General features: G+C 37.7%; 1 protein-coding gene across 6 annotated transcripts in view; it reads left to right on the top strand.

Annotated features, from left to right (window-relative positions):
* The first annotated feature begins 408 nt into the window (after positions 1–408).
* rgs12b (regulator of G protein signaling 12b) overlaps positions 409–18396 on the top strand; it is a 44731-nt gene continuing 26743 nt past the window's right edge. For 2 of the 6 annotated variants that reach the window (XM_052546126.1, XM_052546123.1), the window contains exons 1-3: positions 1764–1975; positions 2491–4596; positions 13636–13746. In XM_052546126.1, the coding sequence (XP_052402086.1) occupies positions 2632–4596; positions 13636–13746 (2076 nt within the window). In that variant the 5' untranslated portion in view covers positions 1764–1975; positions 2491–2631. Of the gene's footprint in view, positions 530–622; positions 707–1763; positions 1976–2490; positions 4597–13635; positions 13747–18396 lie in introns of those variants that run through there. The other 4 variants (XM_052546124.1, XM_052546122.1, XM_052546125.1 and 1 more) reach the window with 4 other exon arrangements.

Raw genomic sequence — 18396 nt, 5'->3', positions numbered from 1 at the left:
GTACTGAACAAATGGGGGATTCCAAGGCCAGGGCTTGTGTATGAAATTGAGTTTTGCATTTATGTTCGTCAGTTCAACAGCAGCAGCTGTTAATTATTAACCAAATTATTTGCTACTAATGATCTTAAAATAAACCGTATTTCTTGATAATCCCATCTGTAATGTGATATGGAAGCACCCTGGGTGTTAAAATCTGTCACTTTCTACAGACCTATTTAAAGAACAAGAACAATTGTTAAATGACTTTAAATGGTTCTAGTGTGAACTTGGAAGGGTATATTTCTTAAAGCCATTCAACTCGTAAACACCACATCTATATAACACTTGAGGATAAACTGAATTATAGCCCTAAATCCAATGTCACATACAGGAAAAGCCCTTTACAGAAAAAGAAGAAAACAGATGTAGTTTCCTCCTCCTCTTCTGCTGTCCACACACCAGCTGCCCTTTCCTTTTGTTTACTCCTTATGCAGCACTAAGGTTACCATGTCACTAAACTTCACATCAGCTTTGGACAAATCCGTCACAAGTAAGAACACTAATTATCTAAAATATAACTTTGATCTATAACTCCCTGATATCTGTACTGTAATGCTACGATTTCTTTATTTCTTCCCCACAGGGAAGTTTCTGGGAAGTGGCGGCTAATGTTAGCAATGTAGCCATGGGAATTTCTTGCACTTTCTGCTGATATTAAACGTTCTAGGTACAATAAGCTTTTTAACTGCATGCGGATCTATAATGGGTTATATATATTTGTTTGTAGATTTGTATGAGTAGTGTCTCTATAAGTTATTCTAGTCAGGCTACTGATGCCTATAATTCAAAACCGTTAGATGTTGCTCACTGCCCAGCTGTTACTCGCGAAAACCAACACCGAGGCAGCTCGGCTCTCGATATCGGTATTAAATATTAATTTAATCTAGAATGTATTAGGTATTAAGACGTGCACGGTGTTTTTATTTTTTATAATTCTATTCGTTTTTCACTCGTTTTGCCTTGGACACCTGTAGCATAACTTTTGTGGTCAGTTGGCAAGCCTCCGTCCAACTGGGTTTTGGGGCTTTGGGTCCGTGGAGATGATTGACAGCGATGGAAACCAATGAGAGATGAGAATGTCCGGAGACAGTTCCATTGTCATGGTTACACATGTTGACGCGTGGGTATTCCAACAATGGGGAAAAGAAGGCGGGACCGACAGCAAGAGTGGATGAGTCGTCTTCGCATCTTTAACTTTAAGAAAGTCTTTTAGGAAACTAAGGAAAATATGTCGATGACAAACACTAACGTTGTTAGATTTGTGAGTTTGTGTATCCTGTCAGTTTCATGTTTATTATTATAAATGCTAACTCCACGCTACTTTTCAAAAACGCTGTCCTCCGCCTTTAAATGCATAGTGCATATAACGTATACGATTGCATATAAATGTCCAGTAAGGCTTGTATTTTTTATTTGGTTATATAATTGTTAGGTTTATATCGTTATATTTTAGATGCATTATATATAACATTAGGTTATGTGGGACAGTGCAAAATGACGGGATGATAAAAAGATATTTTGAAAACACAGGTTCCAAGCTCTTAAAACATGAATCCTTGTAGTCATGTTGGTTCCATATATATGTATTGGTTTATCAGTCCACCACCTGGTCATTTCTAATTTGAACACTAATATATATACACACATACAGTACAGACCAAACGTTTAGACACACCTTCTCATTCAAAGAGTTTTCTTTATTTTCATGACTATGAAAATTGTAGATTTCACACTGAAGGCATCAAGGGCTGTTTGACCAAGAAGGAGAGTGATGGGGTGCTGCGCCAGATGACCTGGCCTCCACAGTCACCGGACCTGAACCCAATCCAGATGGTTTAGGGGTGAGCTGGACTGCAGACAGAAGGCAAAAGGGCCAACAAGTGCTAAGCATCTCTCGGGGAACTCCTTCAAGACTCCTTCAAAATCAAAGCAAAAGGTGGCTACTTTGAAGAACCTAGAATATGACACATATTTTCAGTTGTTTCACACTTTTTTGTTATGTATATAATTCCATATATAATTCCACATGTGTTAATTCATAGTTTTGATGCCTTCAGTGTGAATCTACAATTTTCATAGTCATGAAAATATAGAAAACTCTTTGAATGAGAAGGTGTGTCCAAACTTTTGGTCTGTACTGTATGTATATATATATATATATGTGTGTGTGTGTGTGTGTGTTGAAGATGGAAAAATCTAAATGTGGGTATTTTGAAATAGATCTGTATGGAAAAAAAAGCCTATTCTAAAATGAAGGAATAAATCATGATTAAGCAGTAACAGTTATTGCAATTCTCAATGTTTAAATTAATCTTTAATAATTTAATCAACTTGAAATGCATATTTTAATAACTGAAATTACCTGCTCACCATTTCCATATGATTTTCTCTTAATGTTATGATTAATTTTTCAACGTATTAATGAACTTTTTCCCTCTCTCCTTTATGAAGGTATTGTATGAATATTCAGTCATGCACCACGTTAGTGCCTTAGACTTGGGCTCTGGAGCCGGAAGGATGATATCAGAAACCCTGCATCTCTGCTTTTGTGAGCCCTAGTCAGAAGAGAGTAAAACGGGGATCAAGGCAAGGATGTTCAGGCAATCAGAGCAAGGCAGGAGGCGTGTGAATGCCCAGCCATCTGCGCGCATAAGAGCGGTGGAGGTCGCGAGGGGAAGAACAGGCTATGGCTTTACACTATCTGGTCAGTCTCCATGTGTGCTGAATTGCATCCTGAAAGGTAGTCCAGCTGACTATGTGGGCCTTCGCTCTGGAGATCAGATACTAAGCGTGAACGACATCAATGTGTCCAAAGCATCTCATGAGGACGTTGTCAAGCTGGTTGGCCGCTGTACAGGTGTCCTACACTTGGTCATCGCCGAAGGCAGTCATAATAATGCACATCTAGATTCATGTTCAAGCGATGAAGAATTGGGCTTCAATGACCACAAGAGCCACTGGTTGCGGCCAAAGATAGACTCAAAGACACTTGGCATAAACCGGGCAGAACGTGTAGTAGCAGAAATGCAGTCTGGTGGAATCTTTAACATGATCTTTGAAAATTCCAGCCACTCATCCAGCAGCTCGGAGAAGGCAGTAGCTTGTGCATCTTCTTCTAAAACCAGGGCTCTCTCAGAGCCAGACTTCTCGTACGGTAACGCTGGCACCCGACAGAGTGATCCCAACTTACTCACTGAAGAGGAGATGGCCAAAGTGCTCAATGAAGACTCTGTGTTCGTTGATATGTTTGAACAGCAAGATGAATTTGCCCTGTTGCAAAGTGCAGACTCTGCGGGTATACTCAATGTTGGGATGGTTGTGGGATACTTGGGATCTATTGAATTAGCTTCAACAAGTGCCAATTTGGAAAGTGACAGCCTGCAGGCGATTCGTGGCTGTATGAGACGTCTGCGCGCAGAACAAAAAATACACTCGTTGGTCCTGCTCAAAGTCATGCATGATTGTGTACAGCTGTGCAACGATCGAGGTGCTGTTCTAGCCACTTACCCTGCAGAGAAGTTAGCATTCAGTGCCGTGTGTCCAGACGACCGCCGCTTCTTTGGACTTGTCACAATGCAAGCCACAAATGACCATGCCATGAATCGACACGGTGAGGAAGAGCATGGCTTGCGTACGTCTTGTCACGTCTTTATCGTAGACCCTGAACTCTGTCATCATAAGATCCACCAAGGTGTAGCCCGACTATTTGGCTTTGACTGCACTCCAGATCCAGATACCGGTGGCTGCTTGGAGTTCCCACCGACTTCCCAGCCACTTCTACAGTTTGTGTCAGTGCTTTACCGTGATATGGGAGAATCTATAGAGGGTATGCGAGCTCGAGCTTTCCTCGATGGTGATCTAGATGCTCAGCAGAACAACAGCACAAGTAGCAACAGTGACAGTGGCATCGGCAACTTCTTGCCAGAGGAGAAGAACAATCGAGTCCTCTTGGTTGATTTGGGCGCAAACCCTAGTCGCCATGTTCCCACAGGAATATGGGAAAATCCTCCAGGACCTCGTAGCCAAAGTGTCCTTGGAGGTCTTCCACCACCACCACCGCCTCCACCGCCGATCTCACATCGGAATGGCTACCGCCCTGATCAGTTTGTAGATCACCCTCAGCCCCATCCACATTCCCACGGAGACCCACTTCTGCTTTCTGGCAGGCATCTAAACTCCTCCTCACGGCTGGATGTGTCAGGCCTTCCTTCACGCTCGCACTATTCCGCCCATGGCAAGAAGGTGACGGGGGCATCAGGCCAGCGTTGGCTGCCAGTTCACGTCCTGAGAGACTGGCGTCAGGGGCACAACAGTGATCAGGAGTCTTATGCAGAGTCCACAGATGGATGGTCCAGTGCTAACTGTAGCACCCTGCCTCCACCCATGAGTAAGATTCCAGCCGACCGCTACCGTGCTGCAGGAGAGATTGCCTCACAGCCTCACCGTGTCCATGCGCAGAAGGATGAGTGGGCTAAGAAGCTGTTTGGGGAGAAGAACCTACGAGAGCATCAGCAGCAATCGAACGATTGCAGAAGAATGAAAGATTCAGAGAAAAAGGTAATACATTTTTTTTGAAGGCCCCAAATCAAGTTCTGTTTTTGAGGCTACCTCATTCCAGAGGAGTTGACCACAAATCGAAATGCGTTCAGAATTACAAAAGTAAGTGATCCTCAGGATTAGGAAGAATTAGTAAGTAATGATTTTAAATTTGATACAAGTGTAGTACACTGGTTAACGAGCCGTTGAATGTGTTGTTCGAACAACTGTTGTCTGTGCAAAAAGTCCTTGCAGGCGAAAACTAATGTTCTTGGAACGGATATCACTTTTTCCTTGTTCTTATTATCAGGCACGGCATGATCCTTTACTTTGCTGTTTTCAATTGCACTAGGAATTTCCACCACAGAGTTTTTTTTTGCAAAAAAAATAAAAAATAAACAATGAAAAAACAATAAACAAATAAAAAATAGAAGGTTCACTGATATTCCCACTCATTTTATATTTAAAATGTGCTGTTGGTCTTATAGTTTTGCATTGTCCCTCTGTAAAACTGCACAAACACTTCACTGTCAAAAAGAATTCTGTCAGGTAGGTGACATGCGTAGCCAGGCTGACCATTCCCATTTGCTGCTTCAGCTGCTGCTCCTCACTTGGAGGGAACATGTTAAAATTGACCCTGAGACGAGAAGATTGAGATACAGTGCTGGGTTCGAATCAGTCTCCCACTGGAAAACTTTTCATTTAAATGGCTGTGAGCTATTGACCTGATCTGACTGCCTTTGATGGGACTCCAGCAGTTCAAGTTTTGGGTGGTAGATGTCAAACCACTGAAATTAATCTGATCAGGATCATTTTAGAAATGGTTCATCCATATGAAAATTCATCATCGGTTCATGTTGCTCCAAAGCCATGTGATGCGTTTGTGGAAAAAAAATAATAGAACCCTTTTGGCTCATCATGTCTCTTTCATTTGTTGAAGTAAAAGCAATTATGTTTCTGAAGCCACAATAGCATGAGCCCTTCACAATTTGGGCAGTACCCTCAACTGAAAAGAGATGGTCACACTTGCATGTTCAAAACACTACCACAAAGAACCATTTCAAAAGTGTTCATCGGGATGATATGGTTGTAAATATAACTGTTATTATGCTTGAACCTGTAAAGAACCATCTTTTTAGTATTGCTGATAACTCACACAATGTATTCCAAGTTTTCAGAAGCCATATGATACTTTGTGTTCTACAGATGAAATTAAAGTTATATAGGTTTGGATTGACATGAGGGTGAATTTACAATATTCTTCAGCACACTATTGGCTGGAGTATTTGTGAAGTACTACACAAGTTTCTCAGATAAAGTAAATCTCCAGAACTGCTCCACATGAGCTAAAGGGCCAAGCAGGCCCAAAGATGTCCACAGGCCTAAAGCAACAGAACAGACAACAGTGATTGGATTTCCCAGAATAGTAATGTAGCTGTTATATGCATCATCTGTGACAGTAGCTTCAGGGTCTGCTAAAAACAGTAAGGCATGTCAGACATCAGTGGTCTGTGTTCTCTGCTTGAAGGAATTGTTTTTTTATTCTCTGATGGTTTCTTTCTAGCACCGCTTATTTAATGTGGACATCAAATTTATGTCTGCATTAGGAAAAGTGGTATTTTTGAATGCTGTAGCATTTCTTTAAGATTTGTCCACTAATTAATTTGAAATAGTGTGACAAATGAATATTTTAAAATACTAATGCATCATGTAGTCTTTGATTTATTGAGGTAAAAAAAACTGCATGCATAAATGCAGTTGCTAAGGAGATTCCAGGCTGTATTATTGACATGGGAGCATTCTAGTTGAGTGCTGTTGACATATAGACCATGCCACGTCTGTCTCACACTGGTGGCAGCAGCCATGACTGATGAAGAGCTGTGAGGTATCATAGCAGCATGAGTTTTAATAGTGTACAGTCAACCTGAATAAGGCTGATCAATTATGGTAATTAATGATAGGAAGGTGTTTTGAAGTTGTAATTTTCTCTACTGCATTAGCTGCACAAACCCACATCACAAGTGGTTCTTTTCATTATATTCGTTTTTACATTTCTTGTCTGTTTGTGAGATCATGAAAGAGACTCTTAAGTTGATCTCTTACTCACCAACAGGCGGCACTCCACCACTGTCTGTGTGTCAGTTACAGGTCAAATACTTGTTGCGATATTGTATGATGATTTTTTTCCTTTATCCATTTTACCTCCCAAACTCATTTACATTTCAAATGATTATTATTTTATCTAAATTACTTAAGATTATAAAATAAAATTTCTGGTAACACTGTACATGGCAACACTTTAAGGACCAGTTCTCACTTTTAACTAGGCCTAGTTGCTTATTAGCATGCATATTACTAGCATATTGGCTTTTAATTAGTAGTTAGAAAGCATGGCCATATTTTAGTTCCCTTAATCCTACCCCATACCTAAACGTAACAACTACCTTACTATTAATAAGCAGCAAATTAGGATTTATTGAGGCAAAAGTCATAGTTAATAGGAAATATAATGAGAATTGGTCCTTAAAATAAAGTGTGACCTTTTAGAATAGGGAACCCATATTTACTATTAATGAAGAGTTACCTCCTCAATAAATGCCTAATTACTGCGTATTGATAGTAAGGTAGTTGTTTATAGTCATGCAGAGAGTAGTGTTAAGGGATCTTGAATATGGTCATGCAGAATAAGGCATTAATATGCACTTTATAAGTATTAATAAACCACAAATATGTTAGTAATATGTATGCTAATAAGAAAAGTTAATAGTGAAAATGTGCTCCTTTAAAGTATTACCAAAATATTTAACCAACTGGCTTCATTTTATTGATATTTTATTTAAATGTTTTATATATTTTAATTATTTTTATACACCTATTAAAAAAAGAATTCCCCACATTATTATGCAATATGATATCATTCAAAGAAAAGACACATCCATAGTCGGTGTTATAAATGCAGCTGACTTCATGCATCCACTAAAAATCACCTAGTCCGCAGTTGGCTACGTATAATTGCAAAATTGAGTGTATAATATTTTTTTTTTTGTTTTTTTTTTTATTTTCATGTTCATATTCATATTATTTATAAATTACTTACCTACCTACAATGACTACTGATGATATGCCAGAACGAGACTTGAGGAGAGCAGTATAGTACAGTTGTCACATCAGTTATTATCCATACTGGGTATTGTTTTTCACTATTGAGATGTTTAACAGTTATATGAATACTAAATTGCAGTGGCTGTGTTGTAATCTTATAGTGTGATGGATTATTCTGTATTAGATTTGTGCAGATCTGCTTCATGGACCTGCAGAGAACAAGATATGAAACAGATTAACAGATATTTTTACAGTGACATTTCTTGGTATGCTTTGTCATTCCAACATGGATGCAGTAAACAGGAAAGAAAGCTCCTCAAAGATAGCTCCTCCCTGATAAATCTAAGAGGTCTATGCAGTGCACAGTACGTCCCTGCTCCCCACAGGAATCCAAGATGTTATCTCAACCCAAGACTGCCCCAACTGTACCTTAATAGGGGAGAGAGAGCTAGAGAAGGAAAGTGTAAATAGTTCAGCTATGGGGTGAACAAATCAATAGGTGAAACTGTCATGAAATGAAAAAAAAAAAAAAAATAGAGGACAGAATGCACTTTGAGACCTTTCAGCTTGTACGTACGTACCATTCGCTCTTTGGCAGCCTAAAAAAGAGCTTTAGGCTGTGCTGATGTAAGCTTAGTCAGATGAGCCTCATGTTTCTATGCCTTTCCCTTCATCATTAGTCTTTTGAAGTATATAAATAAAACATTTTTTCCTTCTAGGATTCAAGTGCTACACATAAAACAGAGCAGCTCCTGCTTACATCTGGAACATTTAGTGTTGTTCTCTAAAACCAATGTTGACAGCTCTATGCTTCTTTTCAGCAACCACCCACAAGATTCACCCAAGGAACGTAGTTTAGTCCATGATACAGCTTTAAATGAACTCCCAACGCTGTGCTGCTCAATTACTATGGGAACCACTGGGGTGATCAAGCGGTGGTCACTAATGTCTGGCGAACCTGATCCTCCATTACATGACCGATAGTGTTTTTAATGAAACCAAATATGGGTCTAGTATCCAGACACCAGGAATGAATGCAGAATTTATGATCATTCACTGCACTACAAGAGCAAACCTTTTGTGTTCTTTTTCATTTTTTTCCTCTTTGCATCGCTTTACGCATCAGTTGTTTCATATTACAGTTCTTAAATTCCATATCTTTTCTTTAAAGAACCTGTGTTGATCTTTTCCATAGCACACATCATTTGTTCTCTCCTGATTCTATGAGCTTTCTTTTTAAGGTATGTGCATCATGTGTGTGAGATCGTGTCTTTGCATGTTTGCCTTGAAACTCACACTGTGAGTGTGTGTGATTTGAGAGAGATATTATGTAAATGTCCTCTCTTGTTAGCCTTAGAGAAGTATTTCTACAAAAATTGCCATTGTGTACTATCTTTCACCATCTTTCTATATACAGAAAAAGCACATGAACTTCACATGTGCAATCATGATAAAATCACATGTGAAATATTTGAAAGACACATGAAATGTGAAATGTTTGCAATGTTTGTGGTTTTGGAACATTTGCAGGGTCTAAATGTGTGAAACCCATGTGATCACATGTGAACACGTGATCACATATTGTTCATGTGCTACAGGGGTTTCACACATTTAGACCATGCAAATATTCCAAAACCACGTTTCATGTGTGTTTTACATATTTCACATGTGACTGCACATGTAAATGTTGACAGAATTATAATTTTCGGTTTAACTATGCCTTTGTGCATTGCTGAAGTATGTACTGCGCTGACTCTCATGTGCTTGTAGTCACTTGTGTTGGCATATTTGTGTGTGTGCATATGTTTGTTATCACTTGATGTGTCATAACTGATGAGGCTGAACACACGTTCACTGCGTTTCTAGGCAACACAGGAGGCCATTTGATTACACTGTTCTTGTCATCTGCACAATCAGCCTCTAAACTTTAGCCTATGAAAATGACCCCTCGAATCAATCTGTCTCTCTGTCTGTCTTACCACCTGACTACTAGTTCTCTCATCATTTTACATTCGTCCTTCTGTTTCTCTGTCTAGCGTCTTTGATGATCTTTCTCTGACTGCATCAGAGTTAATGCTGATGTGTTTTTTTTCTGTTGCAAGACTTTCTTTTATACCAGTTAAATGTGCAGAGAGAATTCACTATATTTGTAATTATTGTTGATATGAGGCTTCGTTTGAGTGATTATGGTTTAATAGCAATCAGACATACTTGCACCTGTTACATAGAGAATGGGCAAACAATTATTTACTTATCTTCATGCCATCCCAGATATACATGACTTTTTTTTACACAAAGAAAGATTTATAGAAAAATAATCCATCTCTGAGTCCATATTTAATACAAGGGGATTTCCAGAGTTGATGCTGTGCAAAGTTAACATGATATATATTTATATATTTTTATTCTTCTTACACAAACATTTAATTTCGATAGACATTTTCAATGATTTAAATGGAAATTATCTAAAATATTTGTATTCATCTAAAGTGTCTAAAGAAAGAAAGTCATGAATTCCATGACGTCTGTGTTAGTAAATGATTTTCACTAGGGTTTTCACTTTAAGGTTCAGTGAAGTTTTCATGAGCAAAATCCAGTCATTTCAATTGGAATCCCAGTCTGGAATTTCAAGTGATTGTAAAGATTTCCTAACGTGTTCCCAATACAGGTTCAAGTTGCTGTATTCTGTGTGAGCTGTGCTTAATACATCGCTACACTATTGGCACTAGACTTATTATTTTGCATATGAAGTTTTACTAAAAGTACGCTCATGTGACTGTACCTTTACATTGAAAAAAGGACTCAAGTCAGTTGCAGTAGTGGCAGATGTGAGTTTTATACATGCAAGTATCACATACACAAATTTTGTTTAAAGGGTACATAACATACACAGTTTCACCTTATCTCATGTTAATCTTGAGTAGAGTAGTACTGCATCCTTCAAATCTCCAAAAAGAAAACGATTTCCTGATAAAGCGCGTTTATGTGCGCGGTCTCGCTCTCCTCTGGTCAACTTGTGCATGGGCGCGCTTTTTCGAGAGAAATGCTCATATAAGGAGTTCCACCATCGTCTACGTCATTAGATCCACAATCAAAAAAAAAAAAAAAACAGCTGAAACTAGTACCAACCCAGAAGTAAGATTTTCAGCACAGAAATTCTCTGTCATTCATCCAAATTATTATTTTGTTTTTACTTTGCCCATGTTTAGCATGAGAATCCATCTTGTACCCCCCCTTTAAGAAAAATATACAAATCTTGTTATTCTGCCAATACTGTGCAGTCCAGCTAGTGACACAAATGCAATATTTAACTTAATAAACCTTGTGTTAGGAAATCCTCTTCTAAAAACCACGTTAGTAACAAAAGAATCCTTTAAGTGGTTAATTTTTACACTCGCGCACACACACAAGCACACATTTCCATCATGTGTCTGTTCATGTGATCCTCAAACAATAATGCCAAATGTTCCGGAGCAAACGGAGAGTTGTTTACTGGCTCCTCTGTGTATTTCACACGTGGAGTGGAGGAGAAATGTTGTTGTCCTTTTCAAAAATAGAAAGAGGGAGACCAAATGCTTATCACTTCTATTTCTCAGGAGACAGTTTTGGTAGACGAACACGGTGATATGATTATGAGCTGGGATTGAGACTGTCCACCAGACTCTCTTGTGTGTGCAGAACTAAGAATGAATGCAAATGTAGAAGTCTGATGAATGTTCATGATTTAAACTAAACTAATTTTTTATAATAAATAATCATTTAAAATATAATTTGCATATGTTTTATAAACAAATGTATTCCTGTGATGGCAGTTGAATTTTCAGCAGCCATTACTCTTTAGTCACAGGATCCTTCAGAAATCATTCCAATATATTGATTTGTTAAAATTATGGTATTTTTAATATTTAAAAGTGTCGTTTTATTTTTCATATTTCTGTATTCAAAAGTATTATATTTAAAACTGTAATCATATAACATTTATGCAATTGTCATTATTGTGTAAGTGAATTTTTTTATTATTTTATCAAGAAATTTCTCAGTCAGTAGTAGCCTCTAGATGAATTTGAAAAGTGCTGTCTTGATCTTGATCTTGACTCAGTCTTTCCTTGCCTTGGTCTTGGTCACATTTTGGTCTCAACACACTCTGGTCTTGACTTGATTTTGATTTAGGTGGTCTTGACTACAACACTAGTCACATAGTCATTCATTTAGTCATTTTGCAGATGCTTTTTTACACTGCATTTTGTTGCCTTGCACGTTACATGTACAATGACAATAAAGTTGTCACATAATCACATAAAGTGATTCTTCTTAAAGAGGCAAACAGACACAGGAAGTGCTCGTAATACCACGTTTCAGGCATTTGTTCAAATAAGTATTTATCACTAGTTTATTTATCAAAGAATCCAGAAATAAAATGTATCTCAGTTTTTACAAATATATTAAGCAGTAAAAACTTTTTTTCAACATGGAACCACTATTAATAGTTAAGCACCAAAGCAGCATAATAGTGATTTTTTTGAAGGATCATGTGACACTGAAGACTGTGTTGTCATCAAATAAAAGACTTTTAAAAATATATTCAAATAGAAAAGAGTTATTTTAAACTGTAATATTTTACATTACTTCTGTTTTTACTGTAATAAAATATGTGCTCATTAATTTTCAACAACTGAGACATAAATTCAATGAGATTCACAGACATATGATGAACAGAACTGGAATGATGAGTTTCTGAAGTAAGTGAATATGAAAAATAGCTGTGAGAATTTTTTGTGGTCACCAGCTGCTTACAGTGGATCTCACCCTCATGGAGCGCACCAGATTTGACAGTTATTGCTGTGAGATGTTACCCCACTCTTCTACTAAGACATTTGCCAATTCCCAGACATTTCTTGGTGGACACATGGTTAGACGTGGTTTGCCAATGCGAAGATGATGGAAGATTTAATGAATCGCAATACACATTGTATCATAAGGACTTTTGTATTGTAACAATTGTGGTCTTGTACACAATGGGGGAAATATTTATTTGTTACCCTGCTGATTTTGTAAGTCCACTTACAAAGAAATGAATGGTCTGTCATTTTTATGGCTAGTAGCATGAAGCATGGTGGGAAGGAGACAACTGTTGGTGCGATTATTTGGAAATGGAAGAAATATCAACCAACCATCAGTCTGCCTCGATCTGGAGCTCCGTGCAAGCTCTCTCCTCATGGGGTACGGATGTTCATGAGAAAGGTGAGGGATCAGACCCGAATAATTTTAAGGCAGTTGGGACCACAGTCCCCAAGTAAAACATTAGTAAGACACTACACCTCAATGGACTGAAATCCCGCAGCACCTGGAAGATCCCCCTGCTCAAGAAGGCAACATCTAAATGATTCAGAGAAGGCTTGGGAGAAAGTGCTTTGGTCAGATGAGACCAAAATTGACTTGCTGTGTTTGGAGGGAGAGAAATGCTGACTATGACCCCAAGAACACCATCCCTACAGTCAAGAACGGGGATGAAACTAAGGATACAGGACGACTTCACCACATTGAGGGACAAATGGACAGGACCATGTACTGTAAAATCTTGGACGAGAACCTCCTTCCCTCAGCCAGAACACCGAAGATGGGTCATGGAAAAGTCTTCAAAGATTAAAATGACCTGAAACATACCACCACCTCTGTTCTTCCCAACAAGGGTTTCTGCATTAACTTCTAAGTCATGTTTTGCTTAGGAGATCAAATACTTATTTTACTCACTGAAATGCAAATCAAATTCTAACCTTTATATAAAGTGTTTTTCTGGATTCTTTGTTTGGTATTCTGTCTCTATACGTTAAAATAAAGCATAAAAATTACAGACCCTTAATTTTTTTGTTAGTGGGCAAACTTACAAAATCAGCAGGGGATCAAATAAATCTTTTGCCCACTGTATGTTACTAATGTCTTACTCTCTGTCTCTCACAGGGTGGAAGATTTAAAGGCATCACTATGGGTTTTCCTCAGCGTTCCTCCGGCAGACGATCTTTTGGACGTTCCAAGCGTCTCAGTATGGCACGCTCACTTGATGACCTTGAGGTAAGGTTCCCCAAATGCTCTTCTTTTTCTCCTCAGGAAGGTGTCCCTACATTTCACTCTGTCTCTCTCGCATTCTCAAACTTCTCAGCATTCCGATCCTATCACTCGGAGGGTTGGGAACGATTACATAAGGAATGAGCGATCTACGCAGTAATTGAGAGACATGCATTCACACTGAAACGAACAAACACAAGCAACCCTCCAGAGTGCATGAATTCTAGGGCACTTATTCACGAAATGACAGCTGTGTGCCTGTAGAGCCGATCTGACACCGCAGCGAGGGTATTCTAGTGTATTAATGGCTGTGGTCACACTCACACACGTGAGTTTAATTTTAGACCCAGCAGTCAAAGAGATAGAGTGCTACCACGTGTCGTGTGATGCTCGCACAAGTGTGGTGACGGCAGATTGCCATGGCAACGGAGGAGACGGTGAAACATGGATGGTGTAATTTTCAGATGGAGGAGCTCGGGGGCACAAAAAAACTGACAGCACATCACATCTGAGTCTATCCTGATAGCCAACATGCTAGTGGTTATTATAGTTTTATCTATTTGTGTGTAATCGCACACTTAAATTGGAACATTAAATTCCTAATTAATCTAATTATCCTCTTCCAACGTAATTTGTGCAGAAAACAATAAGTGAAACATTCATGTGTTGTTTTTGTGAAAAGTGTAAACACTGTGGAACGTTGGTGGTATGAAAACATTGGTTGACCAATCGTAGTGATTCGACAACCTGTTTGAAAATGTATTTTAAATGAACATCAATCTTTGTTTAACATTCACAAAGTTTTCCATTATAAAACTAAAGTTCTTCTTGGTATAGCATGATGACTGAGTACAGGCAATGGGTTTCTACCCAGGTCTGGACCCGTGAATTTAACCGCTAAGTGTTTAACTTATTGTGCTCCACTCCTAAATAGTGGAGGTTGAAGGGTAAACGTTGCAAAAAATAAAACTTCACAGTTACATTCTTGGGACAGCTGAGACTTATATTACATATTGTAAAAAGGGGCATAATATGTCTCCTTTAAGGAGGGGCCACAGCTATATCATTGCAAAAATCTTGGTTTCAGTTTCCATAAAAAGACACATTTACGTTTTATGCAAGTGCCAGATGCTTTTGTGCAAAACCTGACATTGCATTCAAGGTATTTGTTATTAGTTCATGTATTCCCTGGGAATTAAACCCTTGAATTTGTCATTGCCAGCACTATGTAAATGCATTGTAGGTAGCTTTGAAATATACCTCCTCCATATGCATAAATGTAAAAATATAGTCAAAACTGTAATAATTTATGATACTGTTCAAAAGTATGGAGTCGGTAAGATGTTTAAATGTATTTGAAAGAAGTCTCTCATGATCACCAAGACTGCATTTATTTGATCAAAATTACATTAAAATGTATACATTTCATTTTCTATTTAATATATAATGTTAAATGTAACATAATATTAAACTATATTAAATGTAACAATATTAAGTGTAATTTAATATATTTTAAATGATACATTTTTAAATTATATTTTAAATTTGGCAAACTTTTTTTTTTTTAAGTATTATATCCCTGTAAGGGTAAAGCTGAACTTTCACCATATTTCATCGTACTATTTTTTTTTTTTTTTCAGGATTTTTCAATGAACAGAATATCCAAAGGAATATAAATAATGATGATAATAATAATAATAATAATAATGACCCTGAACTTCTATACAACAATGTACTCTAAATTAAATAATATTCATAAAACAACTCTAATAAGTTAATCATCATAAAAAAAAAATAAGTTTTTTTTTTCTTTTTCTAAAATCTCTTCTGGGTTTCTGAGGGTAATCAGTGCTTTTTAACATTTGTCCACTATTATAAATGGTCAGTCAATAATAAATAACTGATCCCAGGAAACTGTTTTTCTTTTGGACTTGTTTATGTATATTCAAAACTGCTCTTTTAAAGAGCAGGAATCCTAGCTGAGTCACATAGCATGAAAATGAGTCTCCGTGCCACTCTGACGGGACAGTCACAATGTTGATCAGGCATGATAAGATAAAAGAATGAAACGCTTCCTCCAGTTAGTGGCTGGAACAAACATGCCTGACTGCATAAAGCGGGTTTTATTGAGTGAAGAAGAGAGAAAGCAACAGTTTTAAGCTCTGAAAAGCAGGGTGTGTGTCATCTGCGCAGTACAAATGCTAAGAAAAGCCTTGATAGTTAATACAGAAATCATGATAATGATATAGAGGGAAAAGAAGTTAAATGTGACTGTTTTATATTTTTTACTCATGCTTCCGTTATTTTCTTGGAGTCTCTCTCTCTTTAGTTTCCTCTCATCTCTTTACCTCGTCTTCCGGTAGCTTCGTCTCTTTTCTCAGAGCTGCACAGATGCAGGGTGGCGGCACTTGTGTGTGAACAGAGCTTGCTTTGTACAGCAGCACAGTAATTAGTGTAAGAGTGTGTGTGTGTGTGTGTGCTAATGAGCATTGAGCAGCATTCTTCTCGTTAGCAGGGATTCTGCTGCAAACTCACACTCTCTGCAGTGAGGCATGAATGTGCATACGTACTCTTAAATTACATGCTAATTGAATACTGTCCTTAAATGCTGTGACACACACTCTCAAGCTCTGAGATGAACATACACAAACAACATCAGGAAAGGCACTAATTACCAGCTTCTCCAGAACACACACACATTTCCTCTGACTGGCCTATCATACAAGAGAAAGCGAGCTCTGCAGTTATCTTGTCAGTGAGTCTTTACCCAGTAAGATGTAATTTCTTTTCATGCCCACAGACGCTGTGTGACATCACGCCAGCCTTTCCAGCCTTCAGTTTGCTCACTGAGCCAACAGATCCCTACCCCCTTTCAAAACTGATTGTGATTATTGTTGAATGTCACAAATGCGATTTACATGGATCATTTAGGCTGAATTGCACTCCAGAAATTAACAGACTCTGGTATTTGAAATGCACATATTTGGTCTTATAATGTATCATCAGTAAATAAATGAACTTTGATCTTCATAATCTTACCTAAGAAACAAATAATTTTGCTTCAGTATGACTTGGCTGATGTAATCAAAAAAGTTTTTTTACTGCCACCATTTATAGCGGGGCATTTTTTTGACTCCAAGACCCCTATTGTTCAAAACAATAGTTTTTGTAAAATACATTTCAGGAGGTTTTAAGAATGGAAGGTTTTTCCAAGATTCCCACCATAGTTAAATATACGTATTCCTCATTACTGAGTGTTTCTATGGGCCGCTATACATTAACCATCTGCCATACTGTAATTGTGAACTTGACGTCATTCACCATAGTAATCACTGAATATTTGAAAGATGCCACAGTCCTGCAGAGAATGCAAAGTCCCTTTAAGACAAGTCATGTCATTTGGCGGCCATCTTTGAAAAAGCCTCTTTGAAATGCCTCTCGCAAATGCAAATCTCTTTGAATGGGGAAACATCAAATTCTACAAAACTGTTCACTAAACTTGCAATTAAATTTCTTATTTTAAATCACCAAAGAAATCTGATATCAACTGTTTATCAACTGATATCAAAATGTTTATTTTATGGTAACCATATTTATGGTTATCTGTTGCTTTTGTTGACATGAATTTGCATTTTGCATGGGAATTGAAGATTGGATTATATCCGTTTTGCAAAGACACATTTATGTTGCCAGTTGTAAATGGAAATGTTTTAACAAATCAGATAGATATCCGATCAGAGAAAATGCATAAGGTTACTAGGTGTAAACAGTCTCAAAAATGAAAACATCAACAAAATCACTGATTGCGTTTACCCCTCCGTGTTTACAAACACAACACTGGGAGGCACAGCTGTTTAGAGGTCATTTCCATTTAATGATGTCACAGAATTTACCAGTAATTGAAAACCGATGTGTGAATGGTGCTTTACCGGAAAAAAAGATGCAATGCAGTTGCCTGTATGAGCAGCGCAGATTTACCGGTAAAGTCATTCCGGTAATTTTATGGCAATTTACTGATATTACTGTGTGAAAGGGGCTAAGATTTACAATATTTTTTACAATATTATTTTTATAACAGTATTTCACGTATAGCAGTGTGATATTGCTGTAAATCAGTAGAGCTGTGATTTGGCCATAGTTAATAACAGTGTGCCAATATACAGTGATATTGCATTGCATGGCTATGAGTGTCATATTGTGTTTATACAACAGTTCAACAGCACGAGTGGCAGTCAAATTAGCATAATAGGATATATTGTATGCAGGCTTTGCTTAACCCCTTTTATCAATTTTTTTTCAGACATGAAGATGAAGTAGAACATGAAGAGTTGAGGCCTTAGTTTAGTTGAGGCCTAACAACTGCAATTGGATTTATATGTCCAGTATAACTAAACTGACTGATTGTTACCATCCACATGTTTACTTATTCTATGACAGCACTCAACAAAACATAATAATTTTGAATGTATATATTAATACTAGACACCTTAAAGATAATGTGGACCAAAAATCTTTGCCATATCTTTGTTAACATACTTTACTAGCCTTTTGTTTTGGAGCTTTGATGCAGTCATTATCTTCTCATGGTGCAAACAGGAATTAAACTGCTCTGGTCATGTGACAATTAGCACTAACCATGTGTAACTGCACATTTTT

The sequence above is a fragment of the Carassius gibelio genome, chromosome B1 (assembly GCF_023724105.1).
Source record: "Carassius gibelio isolate Cgi1373 ecotype wild population from Czech Republic chromosome B1, carGib1.2-hapl.c, whole genome shotgun sequence".
In the NCBI taxonomy this organism is placed as follows: domain Eukaryota; kingdom Metazoa; phylum Chordata; class Actinopteri; order Cypriniformes; family Cyprinidae; genus Carassius; species Carassius gibelio.
Note: the sequence above shows the minus strand (reverse complement) of the source record. Positions and strands in the feature narration are given on the sequence as shown.